Source organism: Varanus komodoensis, unplaced genomic scaffold (genome assembly GCF_004798865.1).
Source record: "Varanus komodoensis strain SLA01 unplaced genomic scaffold, ASM479886v1 scaffold12, whole genome shotgun sequence".
Taxonomy (NCBI): Eukaryota; Metazoa; Chordata; class Lepidosauria; order Squamata; family Varanidae; genus Varanus; species Varanus komodoensis.
The window spans coordinates 24,734,002-24,748,909 of record NW_025335349.1 but is presented as its reverse complement, the minus strand read 5'-3'; the positions used below and the strand labels follow the sequence as shown (position 1 = coordinate 24,748,909).

The 14,908-nt window shown below is 46.9% G+C and overlaps 1 protein-coding gene across 1 annotated transcript in view; it reads right to left on the bottom strand.

Annotated features, from left to right (window-relative positions):
• Positions 1–12,542, bottom strand: part of ESYT1 (extended synaptotagmin 1) — a 50,902-nt gene extending 38,360 nt beyond the window's left edge. Inside the window, exon 1 of the mRNA XM_044421909.1 lies at positions 12,118–12,542. Coding sequence (XP_044277844.1) covers positions 12,118–12,468 — 351 coding nt within the window. The 5' untranslated portion in view covers positions 12,469–12,542. The remainder of the gene's footprint in view (positions 1–12,117) is intronic.
• Positions 12,543–14,908: the final 2,366 nt, after the last annotated feature.

Genomic DNA, 14,908 nt, shown 5'->3' with positions numbered 1-14,908 from the left:
AGGAGCACTTTCCTTCAGCTTCGGCTAATCTATCAGCTGTGTCCCCACCTGGAGGAAGATTGCCTGGCAACAGTAACACATGCATTGGTTACTTCTCGGTTGGATTTCTGTAACGCGCTTTATGTGGGGCTGCCCTTGTAGACAGTCCGGATACTTCAGATGGTTCAAAATGGAGCTGCCAGGATGCTGTCGGGGACTGGGCGTTATTCTCATATAACCTCAGTCCTCTATCAGCTCCATTGGCTTCCCATCCAAGTCCAGGCTCAATTCAAGGTGCTGGTTATTACCTATAAAGTCCTAAATGGCTTGGGACCAGGATACATAAAGGAATGCCTTTTTCCCTATTTGCCCTCCCACCCCCTGAGATTGGCAGCAGATGTCCTCCTCCAGGAACCCTCTGTGAAAGAAGTTAGGAGACAGAGTACCTGGAGGAGGGCCTTCTCTGCGGTGGCACCCCGTCTATGGAAAGCGCTCCCCAGAGAGGTCCACCTGGCACCGTCATTATATGTTATTCGGCACCAGGTTAAGACCTTTTTATTTAATCAATATTTTAATATGTTTTAATATTGAATTTTATTATTGTATTTTATTAATTTGCAGCCAGAGTGAGTCGTCAATTTATTTATGCTGTTAGCTGTCCAGAGATGTTAGTAATTGGACGGCATACAAATTTTATAAATAAATAAATTAATTAAACCATTTGTACATCTACAATGCTAGGTTTTCTGAGAGTGATGGGTTGCACTGGGGCAAGCTTTTGATTCAGCCGAGGTCCATTCTAACGGAAGTGGGGGGTGGGAATTTTTACCATCTGTGCAGTTCGGCAGATTCCCACAACCTGCTGAAGCAGGTTCTCAATTGGTATGGGGGCTGCAGGGGAGAGGAGGCATTGACAAAAACATCAGCAGAAACGTCATGTGGATCAGAACCCCTTCTGTGGACAGAAAATGCCTGTGGCTAGCTAAAGCCCAATATGGTTAATTTACCCATCAGATGTGGGCTGCCAGTTCAATGGGATAACCCAACCAAGCACGTACTGCCTTGATACAGGACCCTGATGGCAGTGCGGAAGGCTTGCTGCCCTGCCCTTTTGGCTCGGTCGGGAGACTGTTCACCAAGGAGACAGGAAGCGAGCATTGGTCAGATCCGCTTCCAAATCTGCTGGGCTTGTTCTGGGACCAAAGAATGCCAATATGTTTGTCCTTCTAAATGAAGAAGAGCTGCCGGTACAGAGACATGGCTTTAGAGGTTAAGAAACCCGGTTGAGATTTCAGACCAGCTCTCTGCTCTCACATCAGCCGCCTGCAAAGACCAGCACCCCCGCGCTGACTGCCGATAGCGCACGGTAACATGAGAGGGGCACTCAAGGAGCCCTGCCTGCATTTTCTGGACTCTCGTCCTGTGCTTGTACCAGTCTCTCCCACCACAGATGCTCTGAGGTAGCAGGAAGGAACTGTGTTTTTTGGAAGTTTCCGCTGCAGTGCAAGCCTTGACAATATTGAGCACTAGCTATGCGCAAGGGTAGATCCAGCTGAAGAATTAGAGCAGTTGACAAAAGCAAATGCCTTTGCTGGCACTGCTATCTGTCCAATCTGTGTGCATGTATGAGTGCATGGGGGGTGTCATGAGCACTGCTACTGCATACACCCCCAAATCCAGGAAGTCAAAATTATTTAATCAACTCATGATGGACAGCAAGCAAGAAAAGAGCAAACCACAACGTTTCGAATTACAGTTCCTATCAGCTCTAGCCAAGCATGTGGAAGGTCATTTCTCCGACACCCTCTGTTTCTTTTCTTAGCAATAGGAAAATAGAAAAAGGAGATCAATAGCAAAATGAGCAAGGAGGGTCACATTAGAGGTCCAAGGCTTCTTTAAGGTGGACGAAAGTTGCTGATTTTAAAAATGTAAATAGGTTTAACTGTCATCCAATTGTTCAACAAGAAAGGATACACAGAAGGGTAAACAGGATAGCAAAGAAGCCTCCAGGAAGAAACTTGTGTGGGAAAAGTGTGGAGTATTTAACCCTTCCCTGTCAATCACTCCCTCCCCATCAAGACCCAGAATATTAGCAGGGTAAAAACTGCTGGAGGAGGGAAGAAGTCAAGAACTTTAGGCAATCCCTCCTATCCCTTTTGGGATGCAATATGCCTCCCCCTCCTGAAGGAGCTTTACAGGGCAGAGATGAGCATGGGGTGTCTTTACAAAGCGGCTGTGTAAGGCCCCCTTCTCCCAAAACCAGGCTGCTGCAAGGCCAGCCCTTCCAAGAGCTCAGCTGCACCGCTCCCAGAGCCGCTGAGCAGCCTGCAGGCCAAGGCAGAGCGTGGCCGTTCCCCAGGCAGCCGCCTACGGGGCCTGCCCTGGCATCGCCAGTGACGAAATATTCGTTGAGGCTTATGCAGTCTTTCTTTTCCTTCTGCAGCAGAGCAGAAATTGTGGGGGCAATGTTGATTGGGACCCTTGTAGAGGGAGGTCAGATCCTTACTTCTCCAGCTACCATCTTATTTTATAGTTGCCCCCCAAGTGGCTATGGGGCTTTGTGGGGGGGGGGTGGAAGCTGTGGGGAGCTATTATCAGTAAAATCATAGCTGGAGTGGGAAGCATTGCACCTGACCTCCTCACTTGGGGGCTCCCAAGAAAAATCTAGCATCTCTCCCCCACCTGTAAAAAAATATTAGGATGTAGCAGTAACAATACTGTTTTGAGTAACTTCAGGTCCACCCACAGACTCAAAGAAGTCCCAACAACATTGTGTAAAGGTGCTACTCAAAGACCTCCCTCAATCCAGTCCCACATGCAAAATTGTTGCTGCAGTTACTGCTTTTAAGGCATTTATCTTCTTGTAGTACTGCTCCAGCAGATCATACTAGCAGATCTTTCACCTTGAATTGCCAAGGTCTTTTCCACATTACTTAAGATTGTATAATATCTGCATACTGGTGCATGTTACAGTTTGCAGGCCACCCTGAGTTATTTCCTAAGCCATGATCAACATCACACACACAAACCCTAAATTTACATTCAATCTCAAATACTCTGAAGATACCCAGACAAAAGCAGCCCTTTTTTCCCTTATGATGGAGACAGATCCTTTGTATAACACGTGGCACAATGGAACCCGAGAATGTGGTAGGCTTTGGCGTAACATTGTGATGTAATTCCATACAGCAGGATGCGGCAAATGCATTTTCCTATTCATTTATTAAAAGCTTTTCTATCCCGTCCCCTACAACAATGAGCCCATTTTCCTAGGGCTCATCTAACATTTTCCTAGGGTTCCTCTACTTCCAGGAAATCCAGCTCACACTAATACAGAAGTGAGATGCATGTGTGCGTGTCTGACGTCAAGTACTTTGAGTATCTTTGCTCAACAAGTGTTTAAAACATCAGGAAGACACCAGACTAGGTTTTATTTAGAAGCTCTCTTGCACTGCCTGCCGTGAACATTACCCCCACAGATCTTAACTGCGTGGCTGCAAAATGAACAGAAGCAACAGCATTTCCCATACTAGAGAAAACAGAGTGGGTAGTAAGTGGTGAGTCGGGCAGAAGCATTCTTCAGCTAAGTCTGCGAAAGAAGACTGTGGCAGGCTAAGGGCCTCTTTCTCCCCATTTACACTACAGAGATTTTGAGGTCGCTGATATAGACACCTAACTGGATCTAAATTGCCAGCCTCACCATAAAGAACTCTCGGTAACAGCCCCACATTTGGTTACCTGCAACAAGAATAGCCTCTGGGTAGTCCGGCTGAGAAATCTGCCCCTCATCTTTTCCCTTTCAAAGGCTTTGTTCTTTCTTTATTATTCCCTGATTTGATTCGTAGCCCCCTTTCTACCAAGAAAAATGGCACTCGAGGCAGCTTACAGGCAAAGATAAAAATTGATCAAAACAATAAGAAAACAAATGCATTCAATCACAATTAAAAACAAAACAATAACAAAATAAAAAGAGCATCCAACCCAACAGATCTGCTTACATGTCAAAGTCCTGCTTGAATAAAAAAGGGCTTTGCTGGCAAGCAGAAGGAGAGTAAAGTGGGGGCAAACTTTGCTTTTCCAAGCCTGGGAATGGCCAGTGAAAAGGTTCACTCATCCGGAAGCAAAGGAATGGCCATTCCCAAAGATCTTAAGGGGCAAACTTGCATGGGAGAAGATGGTCTTTCAGACGTGTGGTCCTAAACTCTGCACAGAGCTTTATCGGTCACAATGAGCATAATGAGCAGAGTGGTGCCTGGAAAAAGACCTGTAGCTGAGGAAGCCGGGTGCTTCCAGTACGCAGCCCCAGCCAACAGTCAAGGCCCAGCATGCTGCACCTGCTGCAGTTTCCAAACAGTTTTCAGAGGCAGTGCCCTGCAGAGGGCATCACAACAGTCCAAACAGAGCGTAGCCAAGCCATGTGTGAATATGGCCAGGTTAGGCATCTCTAGGAAGCGGGGGTTGCTATACTAGCCTCAGCTGTGCAAACACACACCTAGCCAGCCGTGAAACCCAGACATTCAGTTCAGGGCTCCATCCAGGAAAACTGGAAGACCGAGTTTTTGGCAGAAAGTGTAACCCCATCCAGCCCAGGCTGAATCCCTCTTCCCTGATCCGCCTTTGGACTGGCGTGTGCCATACACATAAAAACCTGATTAATATGTGTACATGTGGGCAGACAAGCCCATACAATTTATGAGTGAATAAATTTGGGGTATCTGCTTGCAATGAGGCCATTCCGAAGATACTTATTGTAGATATTCTTGCTTCTAATAATACAATTATTACTCACTCCAAGCAATTTTGCGGGCTGCGGAACTCAAAATAGATCCTTAGGCTATCCAGCTTTTTAGTGCAGGGACTCTTGGGGAAATACTTAACGTTTCCTATGTTTTTGATTAGCTGAGAGAGGTCATTTTTTCTAAACTAAAATGGAAGGCACCATGCTCTCTTACAACTGAACTAGAAAGGTTTACCTTGGCATTGTAAAAGGTAAGATACACCTGCCTGCAGGGAAGTCCACCCACCCCCTATGGCTAGAATCCAACCTGAGTAAAAGCCTCCTTCATTTCACCAGATCAGCTTCATGTAGGTCTAACACCAGATACAACCCTATGAAAGTCACAGGTCTGGATATGGCTCCAGGTTGGAAGCGAGAAAGCCCATATTAACACTCACACAGATGACTGACAATCTTTTGGGGAGGACCAGGGGAGATGGGAAATCCTTTAATTTGTCTTTATCAGCCAATGCTTACTGTGGCTGATAAATACTGAGGTGAGGCAGTATTGCTCACAAACCCGCAGCTGCAGGCAGGTCCAGAGCAATCAACCATGCAAGCATAGAACAATCTCTGCTATAAACAAGCCCTTTGGGGCCTCAGGAGTCTACTTCTTTCTCATGGCACTACTTTCCAGTGGCATTCTAGCTGATGACACATGAGGAATTACTAGCCTTCTGATTCTGCACTTACGTGCAGCAACCACAGAGCTTAGTTGCTTTCTCCTGAGCTGGGGAGACGCGAGTCCAAAAACCCAGTTATGTGGGTCATTTTAGACAGATCTTGCTAATCCCAGCTCAGAAGAAAGGTACATCAGAGACAGGGGATGCCGCCGTCTCTGCAGAGAGGCCTGCCGCCTGCCCAGACGGGCTTTTAATGCGGAGAACTCCGAATATGGCTGCAGCAGCAGCAGCAGCTCAGTATCCAGCCAGCCTTGGTTTGCAAAGCCGGCAAGGAGGTCTTCCCACCCAGCCACTAACAAAATGAACCAAGAACTTGCCCTCGGGTTGAGTGATGCAGAATTGCAGCACGCTGGCTGCTTTCTTTTTTCTACAGCGGTTCTAATCTGATGCTATCCTATCTCCTTCCTCCCCATAAACAGCTGCAGAGAAAGGGCTAAAGCACAAGCCATTTTGCATGTCTGTTCAGTAAGGGAAGTATGAACAGAAGCTCTACGTTTCTCACAGATCAGGACCTCCACCAGGATCACTGCGGGGGCGTGTGGAGTTGCTGCCACCCACGCTCCCTCCTGGCTTGGCTAACGCAGGCTGAAGCAGCTCAGACAGGGAGGTTGGTGTGTGAGCTGGAGAAATGTAACAGCCCGTGGGGAGGGAGAGGAGGAAATTGCAAAGTAGAAACAGAACAATGCTGGAAAAGGTATATGGATTACACTGATGGAGAACCAGATGCTAAGAGGATGGAGGAGCCAGACCCCTGGAAATCTGAAGAGGACTGGATCCATGTAGAAGCAAAACTTATTTTAATTAAGTTTCAACAGGGCATCAAGCTTCACTCTTGTGCACACTGAGATGGAAACAAATCCCATTTAATCAGTGGGATTTACTTTCAAGTAAACACCTCCGGCTGCACAACACCCAGATTCTAAACTACCCTCAGTGGCAGAGCAACTGCTTTCCAAGTGACTAGCCCCAGGTTCCATTTCTGGCATCCCTGGTTAAAAGGATCAGGTTACAGGAGATGGGAAAGATCCATCTTTCTGCCGGAGATGCTGGTTTGCCTCAGTTCCTAAAAACAATTACAGTACAACCAAGACGCTTACTTCTGGCAGGAAAACTTGCTTGCTTTTCATGCAATTTGTTTTAAGATTCCAGATGTGAGAACTGCACTTAAAGGTCTCAGCAAAGGAAGCTGGCCAAGTGCAGCAGTTCAAGTTCTGGGAATCTGCATCCAAACTAAGGAATCTGATGTCATCACGGCAGCGACGAGCAAGAGCAAAACTCTCCATTTATGGCATGCAATGAATTGTTTATTTTCTTACAGCTGAGTGTGTGCATGAACTGCACTGGACTTTCCACATACAGGCAACAATCAAAAGACTTTCCTTTAAAACAACTCAGTCAAAAATATATCTGCTTCTTTTGTTGCAAATATTTGTGCTATTTATTTAAAGGAGATTTTTTAAAAGAGACTCTGACTCATCTTTCCCTGATTTAAACAGATTAGACTACAGTCCATTTAAAAAAACCCTGTGGTTTGATTCTTGCGCAGCACACCCTCTCAGTCTTGATTTGAATGTTGCCATATTGAGGTTTTGCCTCCAGTGGTGTTAATTACAACAACTTTAGATCCTCTTTTGAATGCTTCTGTACTCATAGTCTGTCTGATAGCTCTCTTGCTGACACCACTGTCTCAGTTTCAGCATTTTAGTTCTTATTATCTGGCCAACTGAAACTGGAGGGCTTGAATAATATGAAGGCACCAAACACACCCAGAACCCATTTCCAGGGCAAAATGGTACCTGGCACATGGCATTCTTGCTGAAAGCAACTATCCTAATCAGGAAAGCAATTTCCTCCTTTACTGTACTGCATCCTCAGCAAGAGATTAAAATACATCCACCATGACATGGTGGCTTTAACAGTTTCAGAGTCAGCAGCGCTGCACTGCCTGTCCTTTCCAGCTCTTGCTCCAGGAGCACACCCTCCCCATTTCCAGGGCTCTAAGTATCCTGCAATTCCACGAAAGCATTTTGAAAGGGGGCAAATGTGCTGCACCCAGAGCAGCCAGCGCTTTGGAACTCCTTGCCTTTTCCTATGACCAAAAACATGAACAGCTAGAAATCTGCATCTAGCAGATACATCTCCCCGCTCCCTTTTTGCTCTACATTAGGTGTGGGGGCCCAAGGCAGCTCAGGACCCTGGCATGAGAGGCAGGAGGAGCTTTCAAGTTCTCAGTCATGGGCTCTGCACCAGCTCTAGGGTGAAACTGAAAAATGTGTAGCTGCAAGTCACAGTAATAACATAATCCACATACAACAGTCCATGGTTTAAACAACCTGTGGTTGATCATGGAGGAACTGGGGAGAGCATGCTGCCTCCTGCACACCTGCACTTCCACCCAGTCAGTTGGCCGAGTGTGACATTCAAACTCTGACCAGTGGTTAACTGGGGGACTGAACAATCCAGCAGTTAACCCTACAAGAAACCACACATTACCCCCAACAACTACAACTGAGCTGACTGTTTAAACCACGGGCTGTTGCTACCTACGATCTGGGCAATACCTGTTTTGACTCGAATAAAAACAAAACCACATAAAGCCCATAATCCGTACATGTTACAGATTTTAGCTTCCTTTGACATAACAGGCAGATTGCCTTGGCAGAGATGGGGATTTCTAAGCAGAAAACACTCCAGAATCCTGCCCTGGCCTCTGTTAACAAGATCTATGAGTTACCTCTGCCCCAAAATTTTATCTGCTTGAGCCAAGACTTCCCAGACTTTGAACGAAGTGCCTGCTTAGCTGCTGCAGCCCTTTACATCCCTACCGAATCTAAGGCTGCTGAATGACCAGACCACACCCATCACACTAAACCGTGCAGAGAAAGATCTCACTTTTCCGTTCCCTGCTGCAACAAGGGTGCTGAGGGCTCCTTGCAAAGGCGCTCCCCTATCCAGGGCCATCTCCTCCATAGCATGGCACTTTCTACATTTTTCTCTACTGTGCTAAGTGCTGCTCCTTATCAGCCACAAGGTTCCTGGGCCGGGGAAGCAGAAAAGAAAGAGGAAAAACCCCCGGCCACAACGGATCTGAGCATGCAGCACTATCTTCATTCATAACCTCCTTATCTTATTTTATGCCACTTGTCACATAGGAAGGAAATGTAGAATAATGATAAGGCATGTGAAGGGAATACAAGATCAGATGGGGTTATTTAAAGTTAAGCTGTAACACGCAAAACCAGATCAACACAAAGAATCAGCTAGCTAACCTGCAACTGGTTGGTAATGGCAGCGCATCTGGAAGATACCAGGCTGGGAAAGGTGATGTGAAAAATTTGACCATTAGATAGCGTCCCATTAGGGATATTCAAACCTAAAATTAACATTAAATGAGGGCTGCAAAAACTGCAGTAACACATTTCATTCTACTTTTGAGCTCTAACATTTGGGGCAACATATCCAGGTATTTCCTATCCACATTAGAGGCCTCTGTTGAAGAGGACAGGAACCCTCAACGTTTAGCACATCAGTAAGCTACGCTAGCAATTACAGGGAAAGTGGGTGGAACTAAACATGTGCCAATTACATATTCAGTGTGCTGTGTGATTCCAGCTTCTGCGCAGTTAAAAAAATGCCTTTAAGACAAGCCAGGATGCATTTCAGCCACATTAGTGCTGAACTGAGCAGCTAGCCAAATAGTGTGTGAGGATTGCCCCTCCTGGAGCAATACGGAGCTCACGGTTTGTGCACAAGGCTCCGGCTACGGTTAACCAAGGGCAAGTTCACATTCCATTTCATCGCAGAAGTGAGCTATCACATTCCATCACTGTCTCCCATGGGAAACTAATTGCCTGAGGAGACAATACTTCACGCAGCAAGAAGCCTGCAATGCCAGTCTTGCATATCAAGCGTATCATGTAATAGCAGCAATTAGCATGTGGATAACGAGTGTAGCCATCGGTGCCGTTCCACCAGTGGAAGGGAAACTGCTGGCAAATTGGATTTCTTTTCTCTTCTGCACCCTCTCCTCCCACCCCCAACTCTGCTCCAGAGGACTGGGGGACCTTCTGGAGCAGATCTGCGTGCAGCATGCAATGGAAGACAGGATGGTGACATCCTGTCGTATGAATGGGCTTCTGCTCATGCAGCGTTGTGCTCTAAATCATAACCTGTGAACTCACCCTGGATGAAGATGCTATAAGACCAGTTACAAAGGCGTTCCCTGTATTATTCTCAACAACCAAATATTTGGACCCTTTGCATATCCAGTGGCATTAAGTCAGATCTCAAACCTGCAAAACGTTATACTCGGTGAAACATGTAAGATAAAGACAAAGGGACAGTCCTTTTCTGTGCATAGGTTAATTAATAGTCTGTTTGGACATCTTCTATTGTCCTGCACTAGTATGTGTTTAGCTAGCTGAAAGGGAGGTTGGTCTAACCTTACATTAGCACACCCAGATCAATACTAGCTAAGGAACTGAGAGGTGTGGAGAGATACAGCCGATACCCAGAGATGCAGGCAGATTCTGGCACAAAGCTACCTGCTGAGCCTTTTCCTCTTTTTCTATTCAGATATACTTGTCCCTTAGTTCACCCCTTTTTAATGCTTCTCTGGAAAGGAACAGGATAGGAAATGTTGATGACAATGCCAGTAAGCTGGTATATTATGAAAACTGCTGGTAAAAGCAATAGGGTATTTGGGTGGAAGGATGGGAAAGAACACACGGCCTCCAGGATGGGCATCTACACATGTTAGGAAGTAAGTCATTGCAGATTTTTAAAAGTGGCAGAGAAAGAAGGAAAGCCAAATGGGAGTCTCTCCAGGGATGCAGGCTCCTAGAGGAAGTTGTCGGGAGAGTAAAATATGGAAACAGAATATGTAACGATGGAATGTCTGTAATAGCCCTCTGGGCTATTGGGGTGGCATATAAATGAAATAAATAAATTAATTAAAGAATTATGGATCTAAGGGAAGCATCAGAGATGAAAGGCCGGAAAACATACCACTTGCAAGTACAAGGGAGATGCTAAGATACAGCAACTACCTTGCAAGCAGCATGCACAGCCCTTTTTCCTCAAGCTGCAGCAATCAGAGATACTGTAGGGGCATCTTCCTCCCCCCTCTCCATGTTTCTCTTCCATACTAAACATTTTGTCATGGAAAGTTACAGGATAATAGTGCTAAACTTCCTTCTATTCAAGACAGGAATACCAGAGGAAGTTGTCAGGGTGTAAGGCCAAAGAGTTACTACTACAGCAGGGGTGGGCAATTAATTTTCCTATGGGGCCACATGAGAAACTTTGACAGTTGTTAAGGGCTGGACCACTACACTTACAGCTCTGCTCAATCTATATCTCTATAAAAACAGTAAATGAAACATTACAATGATACAATGAAAATGTGGAGCACAGAACAACACTATTTAATGAATATTCACAAAAACATTAACATTACATGAAAAGCAATAAATTCAATTCATTTTAGCAGATCCTTCAAAATAAAAGCAGTGCAGTTGCATTGCTTGCATTGATATTACGACGATATATATTTGCATTGACTTTTAATTTGCCAGTGACCTCATGCGGGCCAGTCAGGGTCAGCCACCAGGCCGGATGTGGCCCGCGGGCCGTACAATGCCCAGGTCTGTACTACAGCCTAATAATAATAGCTTGGATTCATATTGTCCAGCACACTTTACATACATTATCCTGTCTTAATCCTTACAACATCCTTGCAAGAAAGGCCACTATTACTGCAGATGCAGTGTGGCCTGAGGCTAGTGGCAAGGGGCAACACCCAGGGAAGGCAAGAACAAGCAGGGAGGCTCATCCACTGGCATTCCTTTTCCCCAGGCCAGAGTCTAGAATACTTTCCCCATAAGAAACCTGGCAAGGGGCAAGCAGGACCTGGGCAGGGCTGGAATTAAAAGGAAGGCATACAATGGGGCATCCCAGGGAGAGGTAACTGAGTTCCCTCCAGATGAAGTTCAACCATGTCAAAAATGACTGGCCTCTGACTGTGTGAGCTGGGGCTCATGGGTGCTGAAATTCAAAACATCTGGAGGGCTACCCCAATGGATAACTCAGAATCACGCCACTCAAGTCAACCAGAACTTGTACAGTCCCCCGAAGTAAGAAGGGAAGATCCCAGGATAGGACTGGTGGGCACATGATGTGGCTCTAAACAAGTCTGGGTCCAAGAGATAACCTGAGAATCCCTTGGATACTGCTTTAGGTCCCATGATGGAATAAAGGTGGGGCAGGAATCTGGATGTGGGTGGGCAGGAAAACTTAAACAAACTGGTATTTTAACCGGCAAGTAATTTGTGCCTGTGTTGCTATGGTTGGGTGGGATTACCACCCTCAATTTAGCTGGGTTAAAAACGGTAGCCAAAGCAATGATTCGCAGCAGAAGATTGCAATCCACGTAAGCAGCCGTACATGCGGAAAGGGTAGTATCTGCAGATGATCGCATCCAGGGTCAGAGGATCCGGCGTGTGCATGTGGCGATGGATCAAACCTCGGGGTCGGAAAGTCGTCCCAGTTAGCCGCACACTCCCGCCGCCCCTGTACTGATCCGGGCACAAGCTAAAGGGATCGTAGGGAAGAATCCTCCTACTACACCATCCTTGTTCCTAACTAAATCTGGAAAGAGAAGGGGCGAGTCGCTCTTACCCAGGCGGGCAGCTCGCTCTGACCCAGACTTCGGCCAAGATTCGTGGCGCTCACCGCCGCCTCTTCATCGCCCAGGAGCAATCCAGCGGCCCGCAGAGACCGCTCCTTGCCCATCCGTCGGCCCCGCCAGCCCATGTACAGAGCCACGCCGGCCACCACGAAGCCCAGGCTGAGCCCCGCCCGGCCCGCCAGGTACACGGGCAGCAGCCAGAGCAAGCGCCGCCCGATCGCGCCCAGCGCCGCCAAGGCTTCCGCAGATCCTATGCCCCCCGGCAAACGCGAGCCGGAGGAGACCTCCGGGCCCGGATCCGCCGCGGGCGCCGCAGCTTCCTGCTCCGGGCCCTGCTCCATAGCGGACGGACTGGACAACGAGGTCCACCTCGCTTCGCGCTCTGCGGCTAAGCCAGCAACTCCCAACCTCCCGCGGCTGTTGCAGTCATGGACCAGGGAGGCGCGGCACCATGGAAAGCCCAGTTGATTGGAGGAGGAGGTTCCAAGGGAGGCACTAACTACGAAGTAACCACGCCCTCCCTGCCTTGCAGCATTGGGCGAAAGCATAGGAGGCGGGGACGGAAGGAAGGCAAAGCTTCCGCCCCTCCAGTTCTGATTGGGCAGCTGCTCTGCTTAGATAATGACGCGAAGCAACGGCGAAAGCCCTGCCTGTCTGTATTCTTTTCCCGTTCTAGATGGGCGGAGCCGCACGGGCAAAGAACTCTTTTGATTGGTCAGCTAGTTCGTGATTGAGGCGGGGCAGTTTTTGCGTTAGTTCTGCGCTTATACCTTCAGGCCACGATCACCGAATAGCAGAGTTGGAGGGGGTCACCGGGGCCAGCCCTCTGCTCAGTGCCGGACTCCAAGTGAAATCATCCTTCTCAGATGTCTGTCCATATGGCTGACACGGATCCGAGCCATTATTAATAATAGCTTAATGGAGGTGAGGTGATCAGATCATCCAATGCTGGTACTGTGCCAGCTGTACCAATGACAGGTGTGTTTCTAAGACCTGATTCCACCTTTACCGTCCTAAATGGTTTGAGAACAAATCATATGACTCCGCCTTTATCAATCTGCCTGCAGTTTAGGATCAGCCAGAGAAATCCTCCTTATTTGCTCACTGGTGAGTGTAGTTAGGTGGACAGCTACAAGAGAGGGCCTTTTCTGCAGGGGTCCACACCTTTGGAATAAGTTGCCACTGGGGAATTGCCAGAGCCCATCATGAAAGTCTTTTAGGAGGCTCTGAAGTCTTACTACTTTACTCTGGCTTTCCCCCTCTCCTTTTATTGGACTAGGTTGCAACTGCAGTTGTGTGTTGGAGGTTTAGGCTTAGATTGGTGTTTGCTGGGTTTTTCTTTCTTAGAATCTTTGCCACTGTTATTATTGCATTCCCCTTTCTTCCCCTTGTAAAGGACCCAAGGCAGCTCGCTGAGCTCCAAGATACATTTTAAATAAATAAATAAATAAATACGTGGTGAGTTTTTAAATATTTTCCACCTTAAAAACCTTCTTCCCCTCTTCTGGTCCATGTCTTCTTCCCCAAAACCAGAAAGGGAACAGATTTCCAAGAACTTTCACGAACTGCAAGCGTGTCAGTATAGTCATGAAGACTGCCTATTACCAGCGTGAAGCAGCATTCCATGCCATGGCCAGCAAACACGAGTGTGGGCATCCTGTTTTGCTCGTGGACCTGATACTTGCCAGGCCTGATCCAGCATGCCTCTTATGCAACAATCAAGCAGCAGAGGTATTAAACTAGCAGTCCACAAATGCAGCACCCATGTTGCATTTAGGTTATTCCATTCTGTCCTCTTGGGTGCAGTGTCTCAAGGTTTTGTATTAACACCATCACTACCACACTCCAAGAGACAGTGTTGAGTAGTCACACCAGGAACATAGAAGAGCTGTGCTGGATCGGCCAAGGATCTCTCTGGTCCAGCAGTCTATTCACATTGCGGTCAACCAGCTCTCCACGTGCATCCCGCAAACAGGACGTGAGCGCAGCAGCACCCTCTTGCCCATGTTTCTCAGCACTGGTGTATATAGGCATTTGTCCTCTGATACTAGAGAGTGCATATAACTATCAGAACTAGTTGTCATAGCTGTGTCTTCCATGAATCTGACCAGTTACCTTTTAAAGCCAGCCAAACTGGTGGCCATCTCTACCTCATGCGGTAGTTAATCCCATAGCGTAACTATACTTTGTCTGAAACAAGCATTTCCTTTTGTTTGCTTATTTATTGATTTATTAAATCATTAAAATCCAGTGGTAAAATCCTGGCGTCCTCTTGCCCCATACTCTGGTGAATTTATTTATTTATTTATTAAAACATTTCTATGCCTCCCCATTCGCTGAAGCCTCGGGGCGGCTCACAACAGAAAATTAAAATACAAGAAATAACAATATAAAATAAGTCGCCCTGGCCAGAATTGTTGTGATGGGTTCCATAGACTATCTACAAGTTCAAGGACTAAGTGAATGTGACATTTTTAGAAGGTAACAATTTAGTGTTTATCAGGCAAGCAGCACCGGCTTTATCCTATTTGCCACTTTGGTTACTTGCTCCCCTCTTTCCCAGCACTCCCACAACAATAATTGTGTCATTTCCCCTTTTATCTGCTACTTACTGAAACACACACAGACCTGAATTCCCAAAGCTATGGAATTTGACTCCTTGAAAGAGTGGGTCATAAACACCAAAGACTGCCATTAGCAGGGAAGATTTGCCAAGTGTCTTCCTCCTGTGCTGTGCAGGGTTTAATTTTAGCCAAGGCACTCAAACACTGCACAAATCAA